General features: G+C 44.8%; 1 protein-coding gene across 1 annotated transcript in view; it reads right to left on the bottom strand.

Annotated features, from left to right (window-relative positions):
- LOC137380349 (collagen alpha-1(VII) chain-like) overlaps positions 1–19095 on the bottom strand; it is a 147499-nt gene that overhangs the window by 39584 nt on the left and 88820 nt on the right. Inside the window, exons 32-37 of the mRNA XM_068052277.1 lie at positions 16487–16546; positions 13740–13793; positions 11865–11909; positions 10932–10967; positions 9802–9837; positions 3544–3603 (exon numbers count right to left, since the gene is read on the bottom strand). Coding sequence (XP_067908378.1) covers positions 3544–3603; positions 9802–9837; positions 10932–10967; positions 11865–11909; positions 13740–13793; positions 16487–16546 — 291 coding nt within the window. The remainder of the gene's footprint in view (positions 1–3543; positions 3604–9801; positions 9838–10931; positions 10968–11864; positions 11910–13739; positions 13794–16486; positions 16547–19095) is intronic.

Below are 19095 nucleotides of genomic sequence, written 5' to 3'. Positions count from 1 at the left end.
AATCATATGCTCTACTCTTTATCCAAGAATAAAATACGCCAACCAAGTTTTAAAAAAAATAAACAACAAAATTATCAGATTATTATAAAACAAGACTTATCCAATAATGCAGCAAAACATCAATACACAGATTGAAATATGGAAGTTCCCTTCTAAAATCCCCCACACACACACTGAAAAAAATAAAGAAATTCTCTCTGCAGAGCTCCGTTCCAAAAATAAGACAAAGAACGCATACTTTGGCCAAATACTTGTTAATGTTTGAAAAAAAAGATATGGAAGGGTGTCAGTTGTCCCTTTTGGTCTGGCATCCAGGTATATGGTGACAGGTCACTGTGATCTTTTCAGAAGCAGTTCATTCTGGAGATGCCGAGAAATAGTTTGGTAGGCTTTCCAGGAGAAATGCAGCTTCAGGGGCCTTTGCTATCACACTCTGGTTTCTCAGGGTTTTTTCAAAAATGGGAGGAAAGAGGAGCTGACACACCGGACCTCTCAGGGTCTCTTAGAGAGCTGCAGGAAAAAATGAGCTGGGGTTTCTTTCTTGGCAAGTTGATCTTCAACTGCTTTTCAAACACAAACCACACCCAACTGAACCAAAATGACATCTAAGAAGCAAAACCCCAAACTGCAGATCAGAATCTCCTGACCACTATAAATCTTAACATGTCACTTCTCGGCAAACATCTTCCCTGGTCATCAAGATTTCTGTTGTTTATTTATCATAAGGCATGTGACATAAGGCCAAGGGGGTGGGGGGCAGGGTACTTACCAACCTGGGGACAGGTTGGGGGGTGGGGGGGGGGGTGGTGTCACCAGTCTGGGGGTTGGGGAGGGGCTGTTGCATAGGGGTCACCAGTCTCGGCTGGGGGGCTGGGGGGAGTGGCACCTGACTTGTGGGCGCCAGCTTCAGTAGGAGGAAATGGTGGCCTGAGAGCTGCCTGTTTTAATAAAAGCAGTTTATAGGGCAAAGAGCTTGCATTCTACTGTTGGGACCATGCACAGCCACTCCCAGAGAATGAAACATTTCTCCTCGGGCTCCCTCCACTGATCTCTGAACACCTCACGGCAGGATCCAGTGAGTGGACCCAGCAACCAGTGCTCCTAGAATGGGATGGCTGGGAGACACAGCAAAGGTGCATCCATGCACCATGAGCAGAAACAGGCCAGTTGGACAATGGCAGGAAGAGGAGGGGAGTGACAAGTTGCATCCTGCTTCCGTTTTCCCCCCACCCCCACACATGTCCGATCAAATGGAAAAGGGTGTTGGAGGTGAGGGGAAGCAGAAATTCTTGGGCTGGCTCCCTGGGGGTGGTAAAAGCGTCACGAATTCAGTGGAGCTGTCCATGACTGTTGGTGCTGAAAATGGACCATGGCAATTTTAGACACTGTTTTGGTGTTAGCAGAGCGTGAGACATTCCAAAGAAACTCCCAGCAATTATATTTCATATAGATCTTCATCAGCAAATATTTGTATTTGTTCAACAGCATTATTGGCTGTATTTCCCATACATCAGTAATGAGTTGAAACTGCTTTCTTTAAAAGTTTTTTTTTCCCATCAGAGGTTGGTGTTGAGCTGTCTTCTTGAACCACCGCAGTCCATGTGGTGTAGAATAAAAAGACGTACATTTACATTGAGAAATCCTGAAGTCATGAAAGACGCTAAGTGTTTTACAGCTGATGATAAACTTCTGAAGTGTAGTCATGGTTGCAATGTAGAAAATGTGGCTATCAATGTGAAAACAGTAAGCTCCCAGTAAGAGCAGTGTGATAATGACCAGATCTTCCTTTTATTGATGTTAATTGAGGGATAAATATTGACCAGGGCACCAGGGAGAACTCCCCTGCTCTTCTTTGAAATAGTGCCATGAGATCTTTTATGTCCATCTGAGGAGGCAGAGGTGACCTCGATTTAATATCTCATCTGAAAGACGGTACTTCTGACTGTCAGCAATCTGGGGGTGTCAGCTGAGATGCTGCACTCAAGCCCCTGGAGTGGGACAAATGCATTAATCCATCAGTTACTAGATTGATTTCAACACTGAGGGGGAATTAAACCTAACCCCACCAGCGAGAAACTGACAGGATCGAGACTGACCGCCCGTTTTAAATTCCACCTGATTTGGCTTCAACAGAAATTAAAATTAGGGACTGAGTTTAAAATGGGCAGCTGATCCGATCTCTTCAGTTTCCTGCCGGGTGGGTTAGATTGAAATTGTCTGCTAAAGTGCTCTTAATTAAAGAGGCTAATAAATAATCTTCAGGATGTTTGAGGCAGGCTTTGTATCAGAAGCTGCAATGAAATCAAGACCATCTCCCACTCCCAATTGAACGTATTCATTCCCCAAACCTCAAAACTGTGAAATCCCTTCCTTTCCTCTATCTTATCTTCATCCCACAATCAACCGACTTTCAAAAGGCCAAGTTCGGTATCAGTCAATCAGAAACCTAACGGGACCAGCCATCTAAGTACTGTGGCTACAAGAGCAGGTCAGAGGCTGGGAACTTTGCGGCGAGTAACTCACCTCCTGACTCGCCAAAGCCTGTCCACCATCTACAAGGCACAAGTCAAGAGTGTGATGGAATACTCTTCACTTGCCTGGATGGGTGCAGCTCCAACAGCACTCAAGAAGCTCGACACCATCCAGGACATAGCAGCCCGCTTGATCGGCACCCCATCCACCACCTTCAATATTCACTCCTTCCACCACTGGCACTAAGTGGTAGCAGTGTGTACCATCTATGAGATGTACTGCAGCAACTTGCCAAGGCTCCTTCAACAGCACCTGCCAAATCCGTGACTTCTATCATCTAGAAGAACAAGAGCAACAGATGCATGGGAACACCACCACCTGCACGTTTCCCTCCAAGCCACACACCATCCTGACTTGGAACCATATTGTCATTCCTTCACTTTCACTGGGTCAAAATCCTGGAACTCCCTCTCTAACAGCACTGTGGGTGTTCCCACACGACATGGACTGCAGCAGTTCAAGAAGGCAGCTCACCATCACCTTCTCAAGGGCAATTAGGAATGAGTAATAAATACTGGACTTGCCAGCAATGCTCACATCCCACGAATGAATTTAAAAAATGGTTTCTCTTTTCAATCTTGCCGTTTTCCTGCTCGGCTCTGCCTCTTCACTTAGGTTTCTCGGTCTAAAAAAACCTTAAAATGCCAATACATAGTCAATAAAACTGTTGTCAGAGAAAAATACTTACCACAAACAACTAAGCCAACTTTGAGCTAGTTGTATGCACTTCTCACTCAGATCATGTCAAATTATTGTAGATGTTCATTAAATTGTAACCTACCAAAAACTGACTTAGTAGTTGTATTCTATCTTTGTGGCATTTGAATGCTCACCCATAAAATGCTCTGAATCTGATTCAGTTGCAACTGGTTTTTATCTTCATATGCAACTGTCAGTACAAATTGACAGGTTTGGCATTTGTCTTGTGAAAGGGAACAAGGGGCTTAACTCCTTGCGTGCAGGAGTATCAGAGAAGACCCAGAACTGTAATATTATAAATACAACAATCACCTTAAGTCCTGGAGGTCCAGGTTGTCCAGCCGGACCTGGTAATCCAATGCCCGTCAGACCCTGTGTTGAGGAAAATCAGAGAAAAGTTAAGAAATGGTGGTATCAAGCAACATTTTATAAGGCGGTGATCAGTTGCTGAGCTAACTCACAGTGAAAGTTACGATTCATTGTTCCCCCAACGACTCTGTTGGTACGTGAACTACTCACTGTGGTACCGAACCATTCACAGATGGAAAGCCTCAGGTTCCCACTCATGGTCTGTGCTGCTTTTGTTAGCTCTCACCCAGAGCGTGGCTTCAGCATCCCTTAACTGGCAAAGGAGCTGGGAAATCAGCCACCAATCATGTTTCCTGATTACTACCCAGCAATTTCTGCAGAGTGTGGACACTGCATTAGGACAGAGATCTCACGGAGCTGTAGGAGGTTACAGAGAAAGGGAGGGAAGAGACCATGGAGGGAATTAAAAACAAGATGCCAGGAAATATTTCTCTTTGCAGAGAGTCGTCAGCCTCTGGAATAGATCACTGGAGAGTGCGGGTTTGCTGCAGCCATCAAAAGAGAGCTTGTCAACATCCTGTGAGCGAACGACATTGTGGTTTGGAGAGGATATGTTTAACTGGGAGTAGTGCTAGTGGTCACCTGGATCTTGCTCAACTGCCTTTGGGGTTGGAGAGGAAGTTCACAGGTATACCACAAATTGGCTTAAAACTTTTCTTCTCCTGATTTTTGTCTCTCCTAAGGGGATGGGGGAGAGGAGTTGATGTGTGTGTAGGTTGCATTTTGGCAGGATGCGACAGCTGGTCTTTTCCTGTCCTTTTTTTCACATAACGTCCTGTCAATGAGAGTCAGTGGGTGAGGCTCTCCACCAGTAGCCTGCATTCATAAAATCAGACACTTGCAGTACCATCGTAATTGACAAGAAGTTCAATCTGGAGGCATCTGTGCTATTTTTAAGCCAAGAAAATATGATCAACCAGCCCTTATATACTGAACCTAACTTCTCCACACAAAAGAAAGACTTGCATTTATATAACGCCTTTCGCGATCTCAGAACATTACAAAGTGCGTTACAGGCAATGAAGTACTTTTGAAGGGTAGGCACTGTTATAATGTAGAAAATGCAGCAGATAATTTGCACACAGCAAACTCTCACAAACAGCAATGTGACTATATGCAGATAACTCTGATTTTGTTGCACTCTGTTCTCTCAGGTCTAACTCCGACATTGTGATCAAACCTGCTGACAAGGGCGGTGCTGTTGTTGTCATAGAGTCATAGAGATATACAGCACAGAAACAGGCCCTTCGGCCCATCGTGTCTGTGCCAGCCATCAAGCACCTAACTATTCTAATCCCATTTTCCAGCACTTGGCCCATAGCCTTGGTGTTTCAAGTACTCATCTAAATACTTCTTAAATGTTGTGAGGGTTCCTGCCTTCACCACCTCTTCAGGCAGTGTATTCCAGATTCCAACCACCCACTGAGTGAAAAAATTTTTCCTCAAATCCCCTCTAAACCTCCTGCCCCTTACCTTAAATCTATGCCCCCTGGTTAGTGACCCCTCCACTAAGGGAAAAAGTTTCTTCCTATCTAACCTATCAATGCCCCTCATAATTTTGTATACCTCAATCAGGTCCCCCCTCAGCCTTCCCTGCTCCGAGGAAAACAACCCTAGCCTTTTCAGTCTCTCTTCATAGCTGAAATGCTCCAACCCAGACAACATCCTGGTGAATCTCCTCTGCACCCTCTCCAGTGCAATCACATCCTTCCTATAGTGTGGTGCCCAGAACTGTTCACAGTACTCCAGCTGTGGCCTAACTAGTTTTTTATACAGCTTCATCATAACCTCCCTGCTCTTATATTCTATGCCTCGGCTAATAAAGGCAAGTATCCCATATGCCTTCCTAACCACTTATCTACCTGTGTTGCTGCCTTCAGTATCTATGAACAAGTACACCAAGGTCCCTCTGACCTTCTGTACTTCCAAGGGTCCTACCATCCATTGTATATTCCCTTGCCTTGTTAGTGCTCCCAAAATGCATCACCTCACACTTCTCAGGATTAAATTCCATTTGCCACTGCTCCGCCCATCTTACCAGCCCATCTATATCATGCTGTAATCTCCGGCTTTCCTCCTCACTATTTACAACACCACCAATTTCCATGTTAGCGAACTTACTGATCGTACCTCCTATATTCACGTCTAAATCATTAATGTACACTACAAACAACAAGGGTCCCAGCACCGATCCCTGAGGTACACCACTGGTCACAGGCTTCCACTCGCAAAAACAACCCTCGACCATCACCCTCTGCCTCCTGCCACTAAGCTAATTTTGGATCCAATTTGCCAAATTGCCCTGGATCCCATGGGCTCTTACCTTCTTGACCAATCTCCCATGCGGGACCTTATCAAAAGCCCTTACTGAAGTCCATGTAGACTACATCAGCTGCTTTACCCTCATCTACACATCTGGTCACTGCCTTGAAAAATTCAATCAAGTTAGTTAGACACGATCTCCCCCTGACAAAGCCATGCTAACTATCCCTGATTAATCACTGCCTCTCCAAGTGGAGATTAATCCTGTCCCTCAGAATTTTTTCCAATAGTTTCCCTACCACTGATGTTAGACTCACCGGCCTGTAATTACCTGGTTTATCCCTGCTATCTTTCTTGAATAATGGTACCACATTTGCTGTCCTCCAATCCTCTGGTAACTCTCCCTAATGGGCCCTACTCTTTCCCTGGTTATCCTCTTGCCCTTAATATACGTATAAAACGCCTTAGGATTTTCCTTTATCTTGCCCGCCAGTGTTTTTTCATGTCCCCTCTTCACTCTCCTCATTACTTTTTTAAGTACCCCCCTACACTTTCTATACTCCTCTAGTGCCTCCGCTGTTTTCAGCGCTCTGAATCCACCACAAGCCTCTCCTGTGGCCAGAGAGGATTTGAAAATTTGTGACAGAGCCCCTGCTATCTCCTCCCTTGCCTCACATAACAGCCTGGGATAAATCTCATCTGGGCCTGGGGATTTATCCACTTTTAAGCCTGCTAAAACAGCTAATACTTCCTCCCTTTCAATGCTAATATGTTCAAGTATATCACAATCCCCCTCCCTGATCTCTACACCTATATTGTCCTTCTCCATAGTGAACACAGATGAAAAGTAATCATTTAAAACCTCACCTATGTCCTCCGGCTCCACACACAGATTGCCACTTTAGTCCCTAATGGGCCCTACTCTTTCCCTGGTTATCCTCTTGCCCTTAACACACGTATAAAACGCCTTAGGATTTTCCTTTATCTTGCCCGCCAGTGCTTTTTCATGTCCCCTCTTCACTCTCCTAATTACCTGTTTAAGTACCCCCCTACACTTTCTATACTCCTCTAGTGCCTCCGCTGTTTTCAGCGCTCTGAATCCGCCATAAGCCTTTTTTTTCCTGATCCAATCCTCTATATCCCTTGGCATTCCGGGTTCCCTGGACTTGTTGGTCCTACCCTTCACCTTAACGGGTACATGTTGGCTCTGAACTCTCACTATTTCCTTTTTGAATGACGTTCCTACAAGTAGGTAATCCCATTCCACTTTGGCCAGATTCTGTTTTATCATATTGAAATCGGCTTTCCCCCAATTCAGTACCTTTATTTCCGGTCCATCTTTGTCCTTTTTCATAACAACCTTAAATCTTACAGAGTTATGGTCACTATCCCCAAAATGTTCCCCCACTGACACTTCTACCACTTGTCCGGCTTCATTCCCTAGGATTAGGTCCAGTACTGCCCCTTCTCTTGTAGGACTTTCTACATACTGGCTCAAAAAGTTCTCCTGTATGCATTTTAAGAATTCCGGCCCGTTTAAGCCTTTTACACTAAGACTATCCCAGTTGATATTGGGGAAGTTGAAATCCCCTACTATTATTACCCTATTATTTTTACACCTCTCTGAAATTTGCCTACATATCTGCTCCTCTATCTCTCCGTGACTGTTTGGAGGCCTGTAGTACACTCCCAGCCAAGTGATTGCCCCCTTTTTGTTTTTAAGTTCTATCCATTTGAGGAACCTTCTAAGATATCATCCCTCCTTACTGCAGTAATTGACTCCTTGATCAACAGTGCAATGCCACCTCCTCTTTTACCCCTCCCCTGTCTCGCCTGATGATTCTGTCCCTGGAATATTGAGCTGCCAGTCCTGCCCCTCCCTCAACCATGTCTCTGTGATAGCAAAAACATCATAATCCCATGTGCTAATCATCACCCTCAATTCATCTGCCTTACTAGTAAGACTCCTTGCATTAAAATAGATGCAATCCAGCCTTGCATTTTTCCCTTGTGCCTTAACAGGTCTATATTTGCTCTGCCTTCCAGACTGCCTCAGTTTCTCTTTTATATTTGACTGTGCATCACCCCCTACTATACCTCCACTCTGAATCCCACCCCCCTGCCAAATTAGTTTAAACCACCACCCCCCCGCCCCAACAGTACTAGCAAACTTCCCAGCAAGGATGTTGGTCCCAAATGTTGGTCTGGCATACTGACTTCTACCTTGCAGAGGCTCAGTGCCAACTCTCAGACACTTCTTCCTACCTCCCCCTGGACCATGACCCCACCACCGAACATCAAGCTACTGTCCACAGGACTGTCACTGACCTCATCTCCTCTGGAGATCTTCCCTCTACAGCTTCCAACCTCATAGTACCACAACCCTGGACAGCCCGCTTCTACCTCCTTCCTAAAATCCACAAACAGGACTATCCTGGCAGACCCATTGCTTCAGCCTGTTCCTGCCCCACTGAACTTATTTCTTCCTATCTTGACCTCTATCTTTTCTCTGCTAGTCGAGTTTCTTCCCACCTACATCTGTGTCTCTTCTGACGTCCTAATTTTGACAATTTCCAGTTTCCTCGCCCTAACCGCTTCCTCTTCACTATGGACGTCCAACCTCTCTACACCTCCATACCCCACCAGGACGGTTTGAGGGCTCGCTGCTTCTTTCTTGAACAGAGGCCCAACCAGTGCCCATCCACCAGCACTCTCCTCCACCTGGCTGAACTTGTTCTCACATGAACAACTTATCCTTCAACTCCACTCAGTTCCTTCAAGTAAAAGGTGTTGCTATGGGTACCCGCATGGGTCCTAGTTATGACTGTCTTTTTGTGGGATATGTCGAACATTCCTTGTTCCAGTCCTACTCACCCCTTCCCCTCCTTCCCAGTACCACTACAGGGTTTCCCTTGTCCTCACTTGCCACCCCACCAGCCTCCACATCCAGAGGATCATCCTCTGCCATTTCTGCCACCTCCAGCATGATGCCACCACCAAACACATCTTCTCCTCCCTTTCTCTGTCAGCATTCCGAAGGGATCGTTCCCTCCACAAGACCCTGGTTCACTCCTCCATTACTTCCGACACCTCATCCTCTTCCCAAGGCACCTTCCCTGGCACTCGCAGGAGGTGTAATACCTGCCCTTTTACCTCCTCTCTCCTCACTATCCAAGGCCCCAAACACTCCTTTCAGGTGAAGCAGCGATTTACATGTACTTCTTTCAATTTGGTATACTGCATTCGCTGCTCACAACGTGGTCTCCTCTACATTAGGGAGATCAAACGCAGATTAGGTGACTGCTTTGCTGAACACCTCCGCTCAGTCCGAAAGCATGACCCCAAGCTTCTGGTTCCTTGCCATTTCAACACTCCCCCCTGCTCTCATGCCAACATTTCTGACTTTGGTCAATGTTCCAGTGAACATCAATGCAAGCTCAAGGAGCAGCACCTGATCTTTCAATTAGACACTCTACAGCCTTGCAGACTGAACATTGAGTTCAATAACTTCAGAGCAGGACTGACCTTTTTTAATATTTTATTTTTTAACCACGTGCCTGCTTTTCATGTAGTCAGAGCTGCTCATTATTCTGCTATTAACAATCTCTCTGGACAAATGCTTTGTCTTTCACCACAAGCATTAACACACGCTTTGCCTTTGTCCCAGGGCAGCTTTGTTATTTAATCTCTCCTGCCCTATCAAACACTTTGTTCTCTCCCCACTCCCTTCCCCTTCACTTGCTTAAAACTTAATTCTTTTCTAACCTTTGCCAGTTCTGATGAAAGGTCACAGACCTGAAACATTAACTTTGCTTCTCTCTCCACAGATGCTGCCATATCTGCTGAGTATTTCCAGCACTTTTTGTTTTTGTTTAAGGGGAGAACTCCCCTAATCCTTTTCGATAGTGATATAATTATAAAAATGCAGAAGACACTCACCTTATCTCCTTTTATTCCAGGTAACCCTCTAAAACCCTGCATTAAAAAAAAATAAAATATATTAAAAGGTCAGAAGTTTTAACAAAGGTACTGTCTGCCCTATGCGATAGGTTTCCTTGTATACCTGTGTAGAAAACTGGAAATTTACACCCCTTTTTTGGCCTAAAAATAGCAAGGGTAGTTACACATGTAGGTCACCATCTGTCCAATTATGTGCAGTAGATAAAATGATGTGGCAACTGTTTAAAAGAAAGTCGAATAAAAATATATATGGCAAGGCAAAACTTGGGAGCTTTGCTGTAGTAGCATGTCGAATGAAGAAGTAAAATTACCACTTGTTTAGGGAGGGGAAGATTCGGAATAGCCAGGTGTAAATTTACTTGATACAAAATCATGATGATGATGATGTTGTGTTGTAAAATTGTCATCAAAAGTACGTATCTATCTTATGTGAAGATAATGAATAATTTTGTTACATGTTCGTTAAAGACTAGGACCTGCATTTATATAGTGCCTTTCACAACCTCAGGCCTCCCAAAGCACTTTACAGTAAAAGAAGTACTTTTGAAGTGCAGTCACTGTTGTAATGTGGGAAACGCAGCAGCCAATTTGCACACAGCAAGCTCCCACAAACAGCAATGAGTAAATTGACCAGGTAACATGTTTAATGATGTTAGTTGAGGGATAAATATTGACCAAGACACTTGGGAGAATTTTCTTTGATGACCAGCATGAGGTTGTTTAAACCCACCTGAGAGAGCAGAGAGGGTCTTGGTTTAACATCTCATCAAAAGACAACACAGTGCTCCCTCAGTACAAATAGTATTCAAGATTCAACTTGAACCCATAACCTCAGACGTGAGCATGTTACCCACTGAGCTAAAGCTGTTGATATAGCCCTGCACATACTGAGTCAGTGCTACTTTGATAACTCTGTTGTTCCAGAACATATATCACAACCAAAGCTCAACCACCTACTAGCTCCAAGATATAAAGACTTTCATAAATAATTGGTCCCCTTTCCTATTAATAAAAGGATCATTTCCCACTCTTCAAGCTAACTACTAATCCTTCATCAGATGTCAATTACAATGGCGGCATGAAAAACAGCAAACATATCAATCACTCACATCCTGTCCTGGCTCCCCAGGCTCACCCAGTTCGCCCTGGAATAAAACAAAACCAGTTTAAATCCTCACCAAAATCACCGGTGAAAGAGCGAAACAAATGAGATTCTCCGTTTAATTCAACAGAGAGCAAAATGCAATGACACAGTCAGCAACAACACATTGCACCTAAGGCAGCAAATCATCCCTTGGTGCTTCATGAGAAAGGAAATGGACACTGAGCAGGAAGTAAGGGGTGGGGTGGTCGAAGTTATGGTGGGGAGTGACTGAAGTGGGGGGGTTTCAATATGATTGGGGGAAATTCTCAGCCCTGCCCCACTCCGGTAGTAGTCTGGCACAGCGGATCACCTGCCCGCTGCAGAGCTTGTCCAGCTTTCGTTCCCTCACGCAATCTGTCGGTGCAAAGCCGAAACCGTCAAAAAATGAGCAGCATGATTGGCCAGTTATTTGCTGGGCGTAACACACCCTTGTTGACATCTAGTGTTGATGGAAATCCCACTGAATCCCTTAAAAAAGCATTTCGATTTACTCAATGCATAGTTGACAGACACTGAGGGGTGTGGGGTGTGGGAAGATGCAGGTAAGGGGGAGATGGACTTTTAAAGCTTATACTGGAGTATAGGAGCTCAGTGGGACGGAACCGCTTAGGGGCCCACTTTAACTTGAGGTGATGGTGTCAAATGATGTTCAACTAGCCACCTGTGGTACCCCATGCTCAGTTTGACTTCAGTAGAAGAGAAGGGCAAAACTGGTCGGTTGTATAATTGGCGACCAACACGATATTGCCCATTTTCCACAATCAGCCAAAGTCAAACTTACCCCCTTACTGTGAACTTAAGATGAATGGGTAGAAAGGTATGCCCAAATTTGGTGATATGGGCTTCTGACCTCCAATATATGCCAGTGCATCACACATTCAAGTCTTGGATTTCATACCTTCTGTCCTTTCGCACCCGCTGAACCTTTCTCTCCTTTCATACCCTGAGGGGAAAATAAATGAAAGTGGTCATTTTTGTTACCGTTCTCCTCCTTTAACATCCCAATCACTTTTCAGCTGTGTTTACGCTACAACCATTAAGAGTCGGTGCACGGTGTCATTGTGAAACACACAGGCTAAGCTAAGAAAGTGCAGTGTAAATTCGGAGTCAGAATACAAGCCTGACTCCTGATTAAAGTACCAAAGAAACTCTAACCCCAACCTCTTCACTCAGGAATCAGGTCAGGTCCTGACTCTAGATTTATGTTAGAATGTCCTCAGGTCAGTGCAAAATGATTTACCTACAATTTTTAGTGTAACTACTTGAAGAAAAAAAATTGCAGAAATATGGGGAAAGAGCTGGGGAACTGGACTGCTCTTAGGAAAACCAGCACAAGCTTGCTGGGCTACTTTCAAGCTGTACTATTTTATGTTTCTATGAAAACTAGCCTAAAATCCTCAATTAATTCCACGGTACAGAATCTGTATACATGGATAAACCCCAAGACAAACTGAAGAAACTTCACAATTTAACCATATACAGTAATTGGTTGGGGAGACGTCACGGTTTTTAGTTGTGAGGATGTCCCTTTGCAGCACTGTGACTGAAAACACTCTGCAGATGCATAAAGCACATAGGGACGTTTCTACAACCCATTAAACCCAGTAAACACCACAGTTAATACTTTTAAAACCCGCTGGGAGAAGTGTGGATGTGCAGTTCAATTTTACACAAATGTGTCCATGGCCAGTGTACAACTGGTGATAATGAGTTAGTATCTCCCCCATTTCAATTTCAGTTCATTCCATTACTGTCTTGCTATCACCCATAGCACAAAGTTAAGATGTAGAAACAAGAGCTTGCATTTATATAGGAGTGTTCATGACCTCAGGACATCAAAGCACTTTACAGCCAATTACAGAATCATAGAATAGTTCAGTTCAGAAGAGGCCATTCGGCCATCGAATCTGTGCTGGCTCTTTCCAAGAGCCATCCAGTTAGTCGCACTCTCTAGCTCTTTCCCCATATCACTGCAATTTTCAGGCATTCCAAATCCTAACCACTTGTTGGATAAAAATGTTTTCCCCTCATGTCACTTCTGCTTCTTCTCAGTCATCTTAAATCTGTGCCCTCTGCTGATCAACCCTTCACCCACAGGACAAAGTTTCTCTTTATTTACCCTGTCTAAACCCTTTGTGATTTTAAAAAACCTCTATCAAATCTCCTCTTAGCCTTCTCTGCTCTTCCATTCTTCTGTGCTGCTCTCATCTCAGTCTATTTTGATCTTTAACTGCCTCTGAGCCTCTGATCTTTTTTCTCTCCCTACACCCTGTCCCACCCGCTCCATTAATCCTAGTCCTTCTCTAAAAGTTGACGGACACCCAAATCTTGCACACAAATTTTCATATTGCAATTTCTCCAGAAATTGAACCCACACATCGAGTCATAGTGTCATACAGCACAGAAACAGGCCCTTCGGCCCATCGTGTCCGTGCCAGCCATCAATTATCTATCTATTCCAATCCCATTTTCCAGCACTTGGCCCGTAGCCTTGTATGCTATGGCATTTCAAGTGCTCATCTAAATACTTCTCAAATGTTGTAAGGGTTCCTGCCTCTGCCACCTCTTCAGGCAGTGTGTTCCAGATTCCGACCACCCTCTGGGTGAAAAATGTTTTCCTCAAATCCCCTCTAAACCTCCTGTTTAGTAACCTCAAACCACAGAACAGTATCCTGCTATTCCAGCCACATGTTCATCATTCTTCCCTCAAGGGGTCTCCGAGTGAGCTGAATTCAAACAGTGTTATGTTCAATGAAGGAAAACACCAACTTACTGCATCTCCCTTCAGGCCTTCAAGTTTGTCGCCTCCATTCACCAATCTGGATATCTAAAGAGTATGTACAGCACAAAATGAGGCAACGTATCATCCTTCTGCACAAAACCCTGTACCGAAATTAAAGTCAGAACCACACACAGTTTGATTTTACTTTATATTTCTCTGGGGCTTTTTATGGATTGAAAAGGAATCACTTTCCATCCTCTCTCCCTGCCATGATGATGTGCCAGTTGATGTCACTGACAGCGTTCTCTTTTGCCTCAACCGAGCGGCCATTCTTCATGATTCAGCCTCGGCTATTTGTCCACGGTGGGCCTCACAACCTAGCTGGACCCCCATCCCTCACAGGGTGCTTTCTGGGCATCACAGGGTAGAGATCGGAAGTGGCTGGCCAGCTGATTGTTTCGCACCTCTGCCAGCCAACTGTAATGCTCCCACCACCCTGAGTTGTGATTGGACAGTTATCAGCCTGATGATCCAGCCTGTCACTGGGGGTAACTCCCACAGCTGCTGATCAAACCCACGCATGATCTCTGCCCCAAAGTCTCTCTCTGCATTACACAGGACTAAGCACTACCGGTTTCCATCTGACTGTACGGCCTAGGATCCAATGAAACATTCTTAGAGGAAGGATTGAGGAGCTTTGAACACATGTCAAGGCTGCACCCATTTGCAGAAAGGACGTTTTGCCTCACAGTAATCTGACACTTGCAAAAACCCAAATGCTTCACACGTAATCCCTTCTAAATGAAGGACAAATATTGTGGTGCAATTTATGTGTAAAAGTGAGACTAGGAGTGATTTAAAGAAAAACATACATTTAACCTGTGTAAGAGCATTATGAAAAATAAGAATTGTGTCTTTCTTGGAAGAACAATACTTTCCAATTAGTTGATTATACAGCTGGAGGGATCAAATGTCAATCCTAAATTTTTAAAGAAAAATGTTCTACTCTGTGGTGGGACTGAAGTCTAGAAGAGGGAACGAGGCCTAAAATGAAGGCATTTTTTTCCTTGTTCCAAGGTGGGATTCTGATTTCTGTGCGGCTGAGAATAGAACCTTCCTTTTGCAAAATAAGTGGAAGCTAGGTCCGTACGCTTGGAGCAGAAATGCAGGCCTGGACCAGCTGGGCTGAATGACCTGTTACTATGCTATAATTTCTATGTAGTTATTTGTTAAAAACAATCTTCTGCATTTTAGAATTTTTCTTTCCTCACATTTTCTCCTTTTGGTCCAGGCATCCCAATAAGTGACTAAAAGAAAAAGCACATATCGAAACAGGTACATCCACAAACTCCGCATAAAGTATTTTGGTTTCAATTAGCATTCAGGGGCTTCCCTTCACATAGGACCCTCTCAGATCAAAATACACATAATGGTTCTCCTTTGGAGGTCCTCCCACACCCTACACCATTCACAAGATGGCAAAATACATTTGAATGAAGAGCAGCCCATATGACTTCAGCCTTTCAGAACACCTCTTCAACCTTCTCCCCATTACAGTGTATCGCTGCCTATTAAATAAGGCTTAACCACACTTCGTGGCAGCTCAGTACAGCTGTACTGATGATCAATCATAAAGGTCGATGGGTTGTTTATACTGCAACCATGTTATAGAATGACACCAGATTGTAGTGTATTGTCCGCCATACTGAAGCAATTATGTTACAAACTGAAGTAATGACGAAACAGAACAACCTAAGCAAACCATTGAAACTCTCATTTACCAAGAAGGGGTGGGATGTAGCGTATTGTCCATTTTGAGGCCACCATACATGCTTGGTGTGGCATGCTTGGTGTGGCATGCTTGGTGTGGCATGCTTGGTGTGGCATGCGCCGTGTGCCACGAGAGTGAGTCGATCATAAAGTTTCAGTTTACAGCAGCAATCCAGAAAGGTAGTGCTGTGTATTTCTTCCAGAGATTTACAACAGCAGATCTACATGTGAGATCAGATGACAGAAAGCAATGGAGTATTATGTTTTTATGTGACACTGAATGAAGAAGCAGAAAGATTAGGGTTGTTAATCTGCTCCATGTACCTGTACACAACTGAGTGGATCTTGCCAAATAATGCCAGGTCATGTCACGGGGGTAACACTGGAGCACTCCCGGTGCCTCTCTCAGTTGTCCTAATGTCAAGCACCATTAGCCAGTGAGAAGCTGTTGAATGCCTATCGTGTGCCAGGCAATTTTCCGGCATGGGGAGAGTGGTATCGAGGATTGGGCGGGTGCCAGGGAGAATGCACTGGGGTAGCAGAGAACAGGAATTTTCCTTTTCTTTACAACATGATCTGCTTCACAGCCATCTCCCCCTTACACAGGACTATGTCGCCATGGGTTTCTATTTGACAGCGTGACCTAAGATCCAATGGAACAGCTCTTGGCAGAAGGACACATGTCAAGGCTGCACCCTCCTTAGAGAAAGACTTTTTGCCTCACAGTAATCTGACACTCGAGAAAACACAAATGCTTCACACGTTGCCCACTGCCAACCGTTTCCCTGTGGCACTCTAACATCATTATGGGGTGGCTGCCTCAATTAAATGGAGCTTGGGGAAGGGGGAGGGGTCTAATGAACTTAGCACAAAGTTTCTGTGCAGGCTCCCATCACCCTTTGGACTCACCACCTGCACTGGGGGTGAGTTTGGCCTGTGGCAGGCTCAGGCCTGTGGTAGGCCTTTGCATCCAGTAGGAAAGGTATCACAGCTGCCTGCCTGAAAATCAAAGTTCAAAATTAACTTACATCTCCAGGAGGTCCTGGTTCCCCCTTGGGTCCAACAGCACCCAGTAATCCTTGAATTCCCTGAAATAAAAATCTCAATTGAGTTGACTGTTGTTTGCCTGAGGAATTCAGAGAGTCAGTGAACGGAGGTCATCAGCCCATCAATCGAAGTTATTTATTAAAGCAAAGCTGGGCTACTGGATCCCTGAGCTGAGATACCCCGATAAGCAGTGGGATCCCAATAAGCTGAAGGTAAATATGCATTGCACTGAAAATAATGGGAAACACTGACCAATTACAAGACAGTCACATGGTTGGGAGAAGAGTCACTTGAAGATCAGAGGGAACAGTATCATACTGGCTAAATAGTGGTTGTGTTACTGGACTAGTAATCCAGAGGCCTGGACTAATGATCCAGTGACATGAGTTCACCAAGGCAGGGAGAAATTTAAATTCAATTAATTCAATAATTCTGGAATAAAAAGCTAGTATCAGTAATGGTGACCATGAAACTACCGGATTGTTGTAAAAACCCACCTGGTTCACTAATGCCCTTTAGGGAAAGAAATCTGCCGTCCTTACCTGGTCTGTCCTACGCGTGACTCCAGACCCACAGCAATGCTGTTCACTCTTAACTGCCCCCATGAAATGGCCCAGCAAGCCATTCAGTTGCATTCAAGAAGGCCGCTCACCATCACCTTCTCGAGGCCAAATAGGGATGAGCAATAAATACTGGCCTTGCCAGCGACGCCCGTATCCTACAAGGAGCAAACTCAATTTCTAGCGAGGGTTGCCAATCCCACCAGCATTGTGCTGGAGTCTCCAGGAATTAAAGATTCATCTTTCGGGACACTGAGCCAACACCCAAGGGAAAGGTTATCGGGGGAATTTGAACAAGGAAGTGGAGGTGAAACGTCGCAGACACAATCTGAAACATCACAATGACTGCTTCCTTGGTTCTGATGCTGTGGATCTCGTTCTGAGACACCTTCTGCAAAATAACTATTTTGGTGAGGCTGAAATCTCTCGGTCAAAAGTGGTGCGGCTTTGCCAGGCTTTGATGGATAATAAAGTGTTTGAAGGAGTTGGCAAAAAGCTTTTTGGCAAAGATAAGAAAGAGTCTACTTTTGAGGACAGTAGCTGCAGTTTGTACAGATTTACCACAACGCATAGGTGGGTTGACGCTGTGAATGAATGCCAGCCTCCCAGAGTTCCACGAAGCCCTGGGTTCAATGGAATACATAGGAGGCAGGAATCAGTTCATTGTTCTACATGTACAGACACCAATCCAGCTGACAACTCGTTAGAAGAACTGCTTCGTAACTTGAGTTTAAAACCTGTAATTTCATCTTGCATTGAAACAAGGGATTTGTTTTTCATTTGTTTGAATATTTTTGATTATTCATTATAAAAATATTGAAGATGTTTAAACACGTTGTTTTCACTGACAGCTGAGAATAATCCAATCAGCTTTCCAATGGGCGAGGGAAGGTGGTGTGCTGTGGGGATGGACGTGTGGGACAACCAATGGCGGTTGAGTGGGTGTGGGGGGGGCGGGGCAGTTGAAGACAGCAAGTCATATGATGAAAGCTCCAGGAATATGTCCAACCGGAGCTGGCAACCCTACCATTAGTTTATTAAACATCTGAGGTACAGTTGTGATCATAAAAGTGAAGAACTTCAGTACTGGGGCAATAGTGTGGCCAGATGTCATGTCACGCTCCTTCTACCTGGTCCAAACAATCAATTCTCTCACTGCGCTATTTTTAACACACTGGAACGGATTTACATAAACGACCTTGATAAAATAATGGAGGCAGAATCATATTGGAGGTAAAGCCTGGCTACCCGACCCGAACCCGACTAGACCCGACTACCTGTCGCGTTCGGGTCAGGTCGGGTCCATATTCCGAGTCCAGCATTCGGGCTCGGGTCGGGTCGGGCTGGACACTGCTGCCTCCGGGGACTCACGGGATCAGGCTCACCCATGATTCCCCACAACCCGATCTGCAGGAATAGCCTGCCGCCAGAACCGATGAACAGGATCACAAGTATAACCATTTGGACGAGGTAGAGCACAATAACATGTCTGATATCATTAAATTTATTGCGATATTCGTGTCGGGTCAGGTCGGGTGGGGCGTGAAAAAAAAAAATTAAAGGACTCGGGCCCGGGTCGGGTTCGCGTTGGCTGTGGTGGGGTCGGGCCTGGGTCGGGTTTCAATTTTCTACCCGAGCAGGTCTTTAATTGGAGCTAACGACAGCATGAAACAAAACTTAACCCATCTCCTCCTACTGCACCATTTGAACAGTTGGAGGTCCAAATTTGGTTTTGGAACTAACTCCCAGCAGCCTAAAGATATTTTTGCCTGCATCGATGCCAAAACCCTGGTGTTGGGAGTGCATTTGACTTTACAGAGGTTATTTGCATAGACTAGGTTCGCATTCCCCTGAGTATAGAAGATTAAGGGGTGATCTAATTGTGGAGTTTAACATGATTAAAGAATTTGATAGGGTAGATAGAGAGAACCTATTTCCACTGGTGGCTAGAGTCCAGGACAAGGGGGCAAAACCTTAAAATTAGAGTTAGGCTGTTCAGGAAGCACTTCACATAAAGGGGGCCCGGGGGG

This window comes from Heterodontus francisci, chromosome 19 (genome assembly GCF_036365525.1).
Source record: "Heterodontus francisci isolate sHetFra1 chromosome 19, sHetFra1.hap1, whole genome shotgun sequence".
Classification (NCBI taxonomy): Eukaryota; Metazoa; Chordata; class Chondrichthyes; order Heterodontiformes; family Heterodontidae; genus Heterodontus; species Heterodontus francisci.
This window is presented reverse-complemented; position numbering and strand designations above follow the sequence as displayed.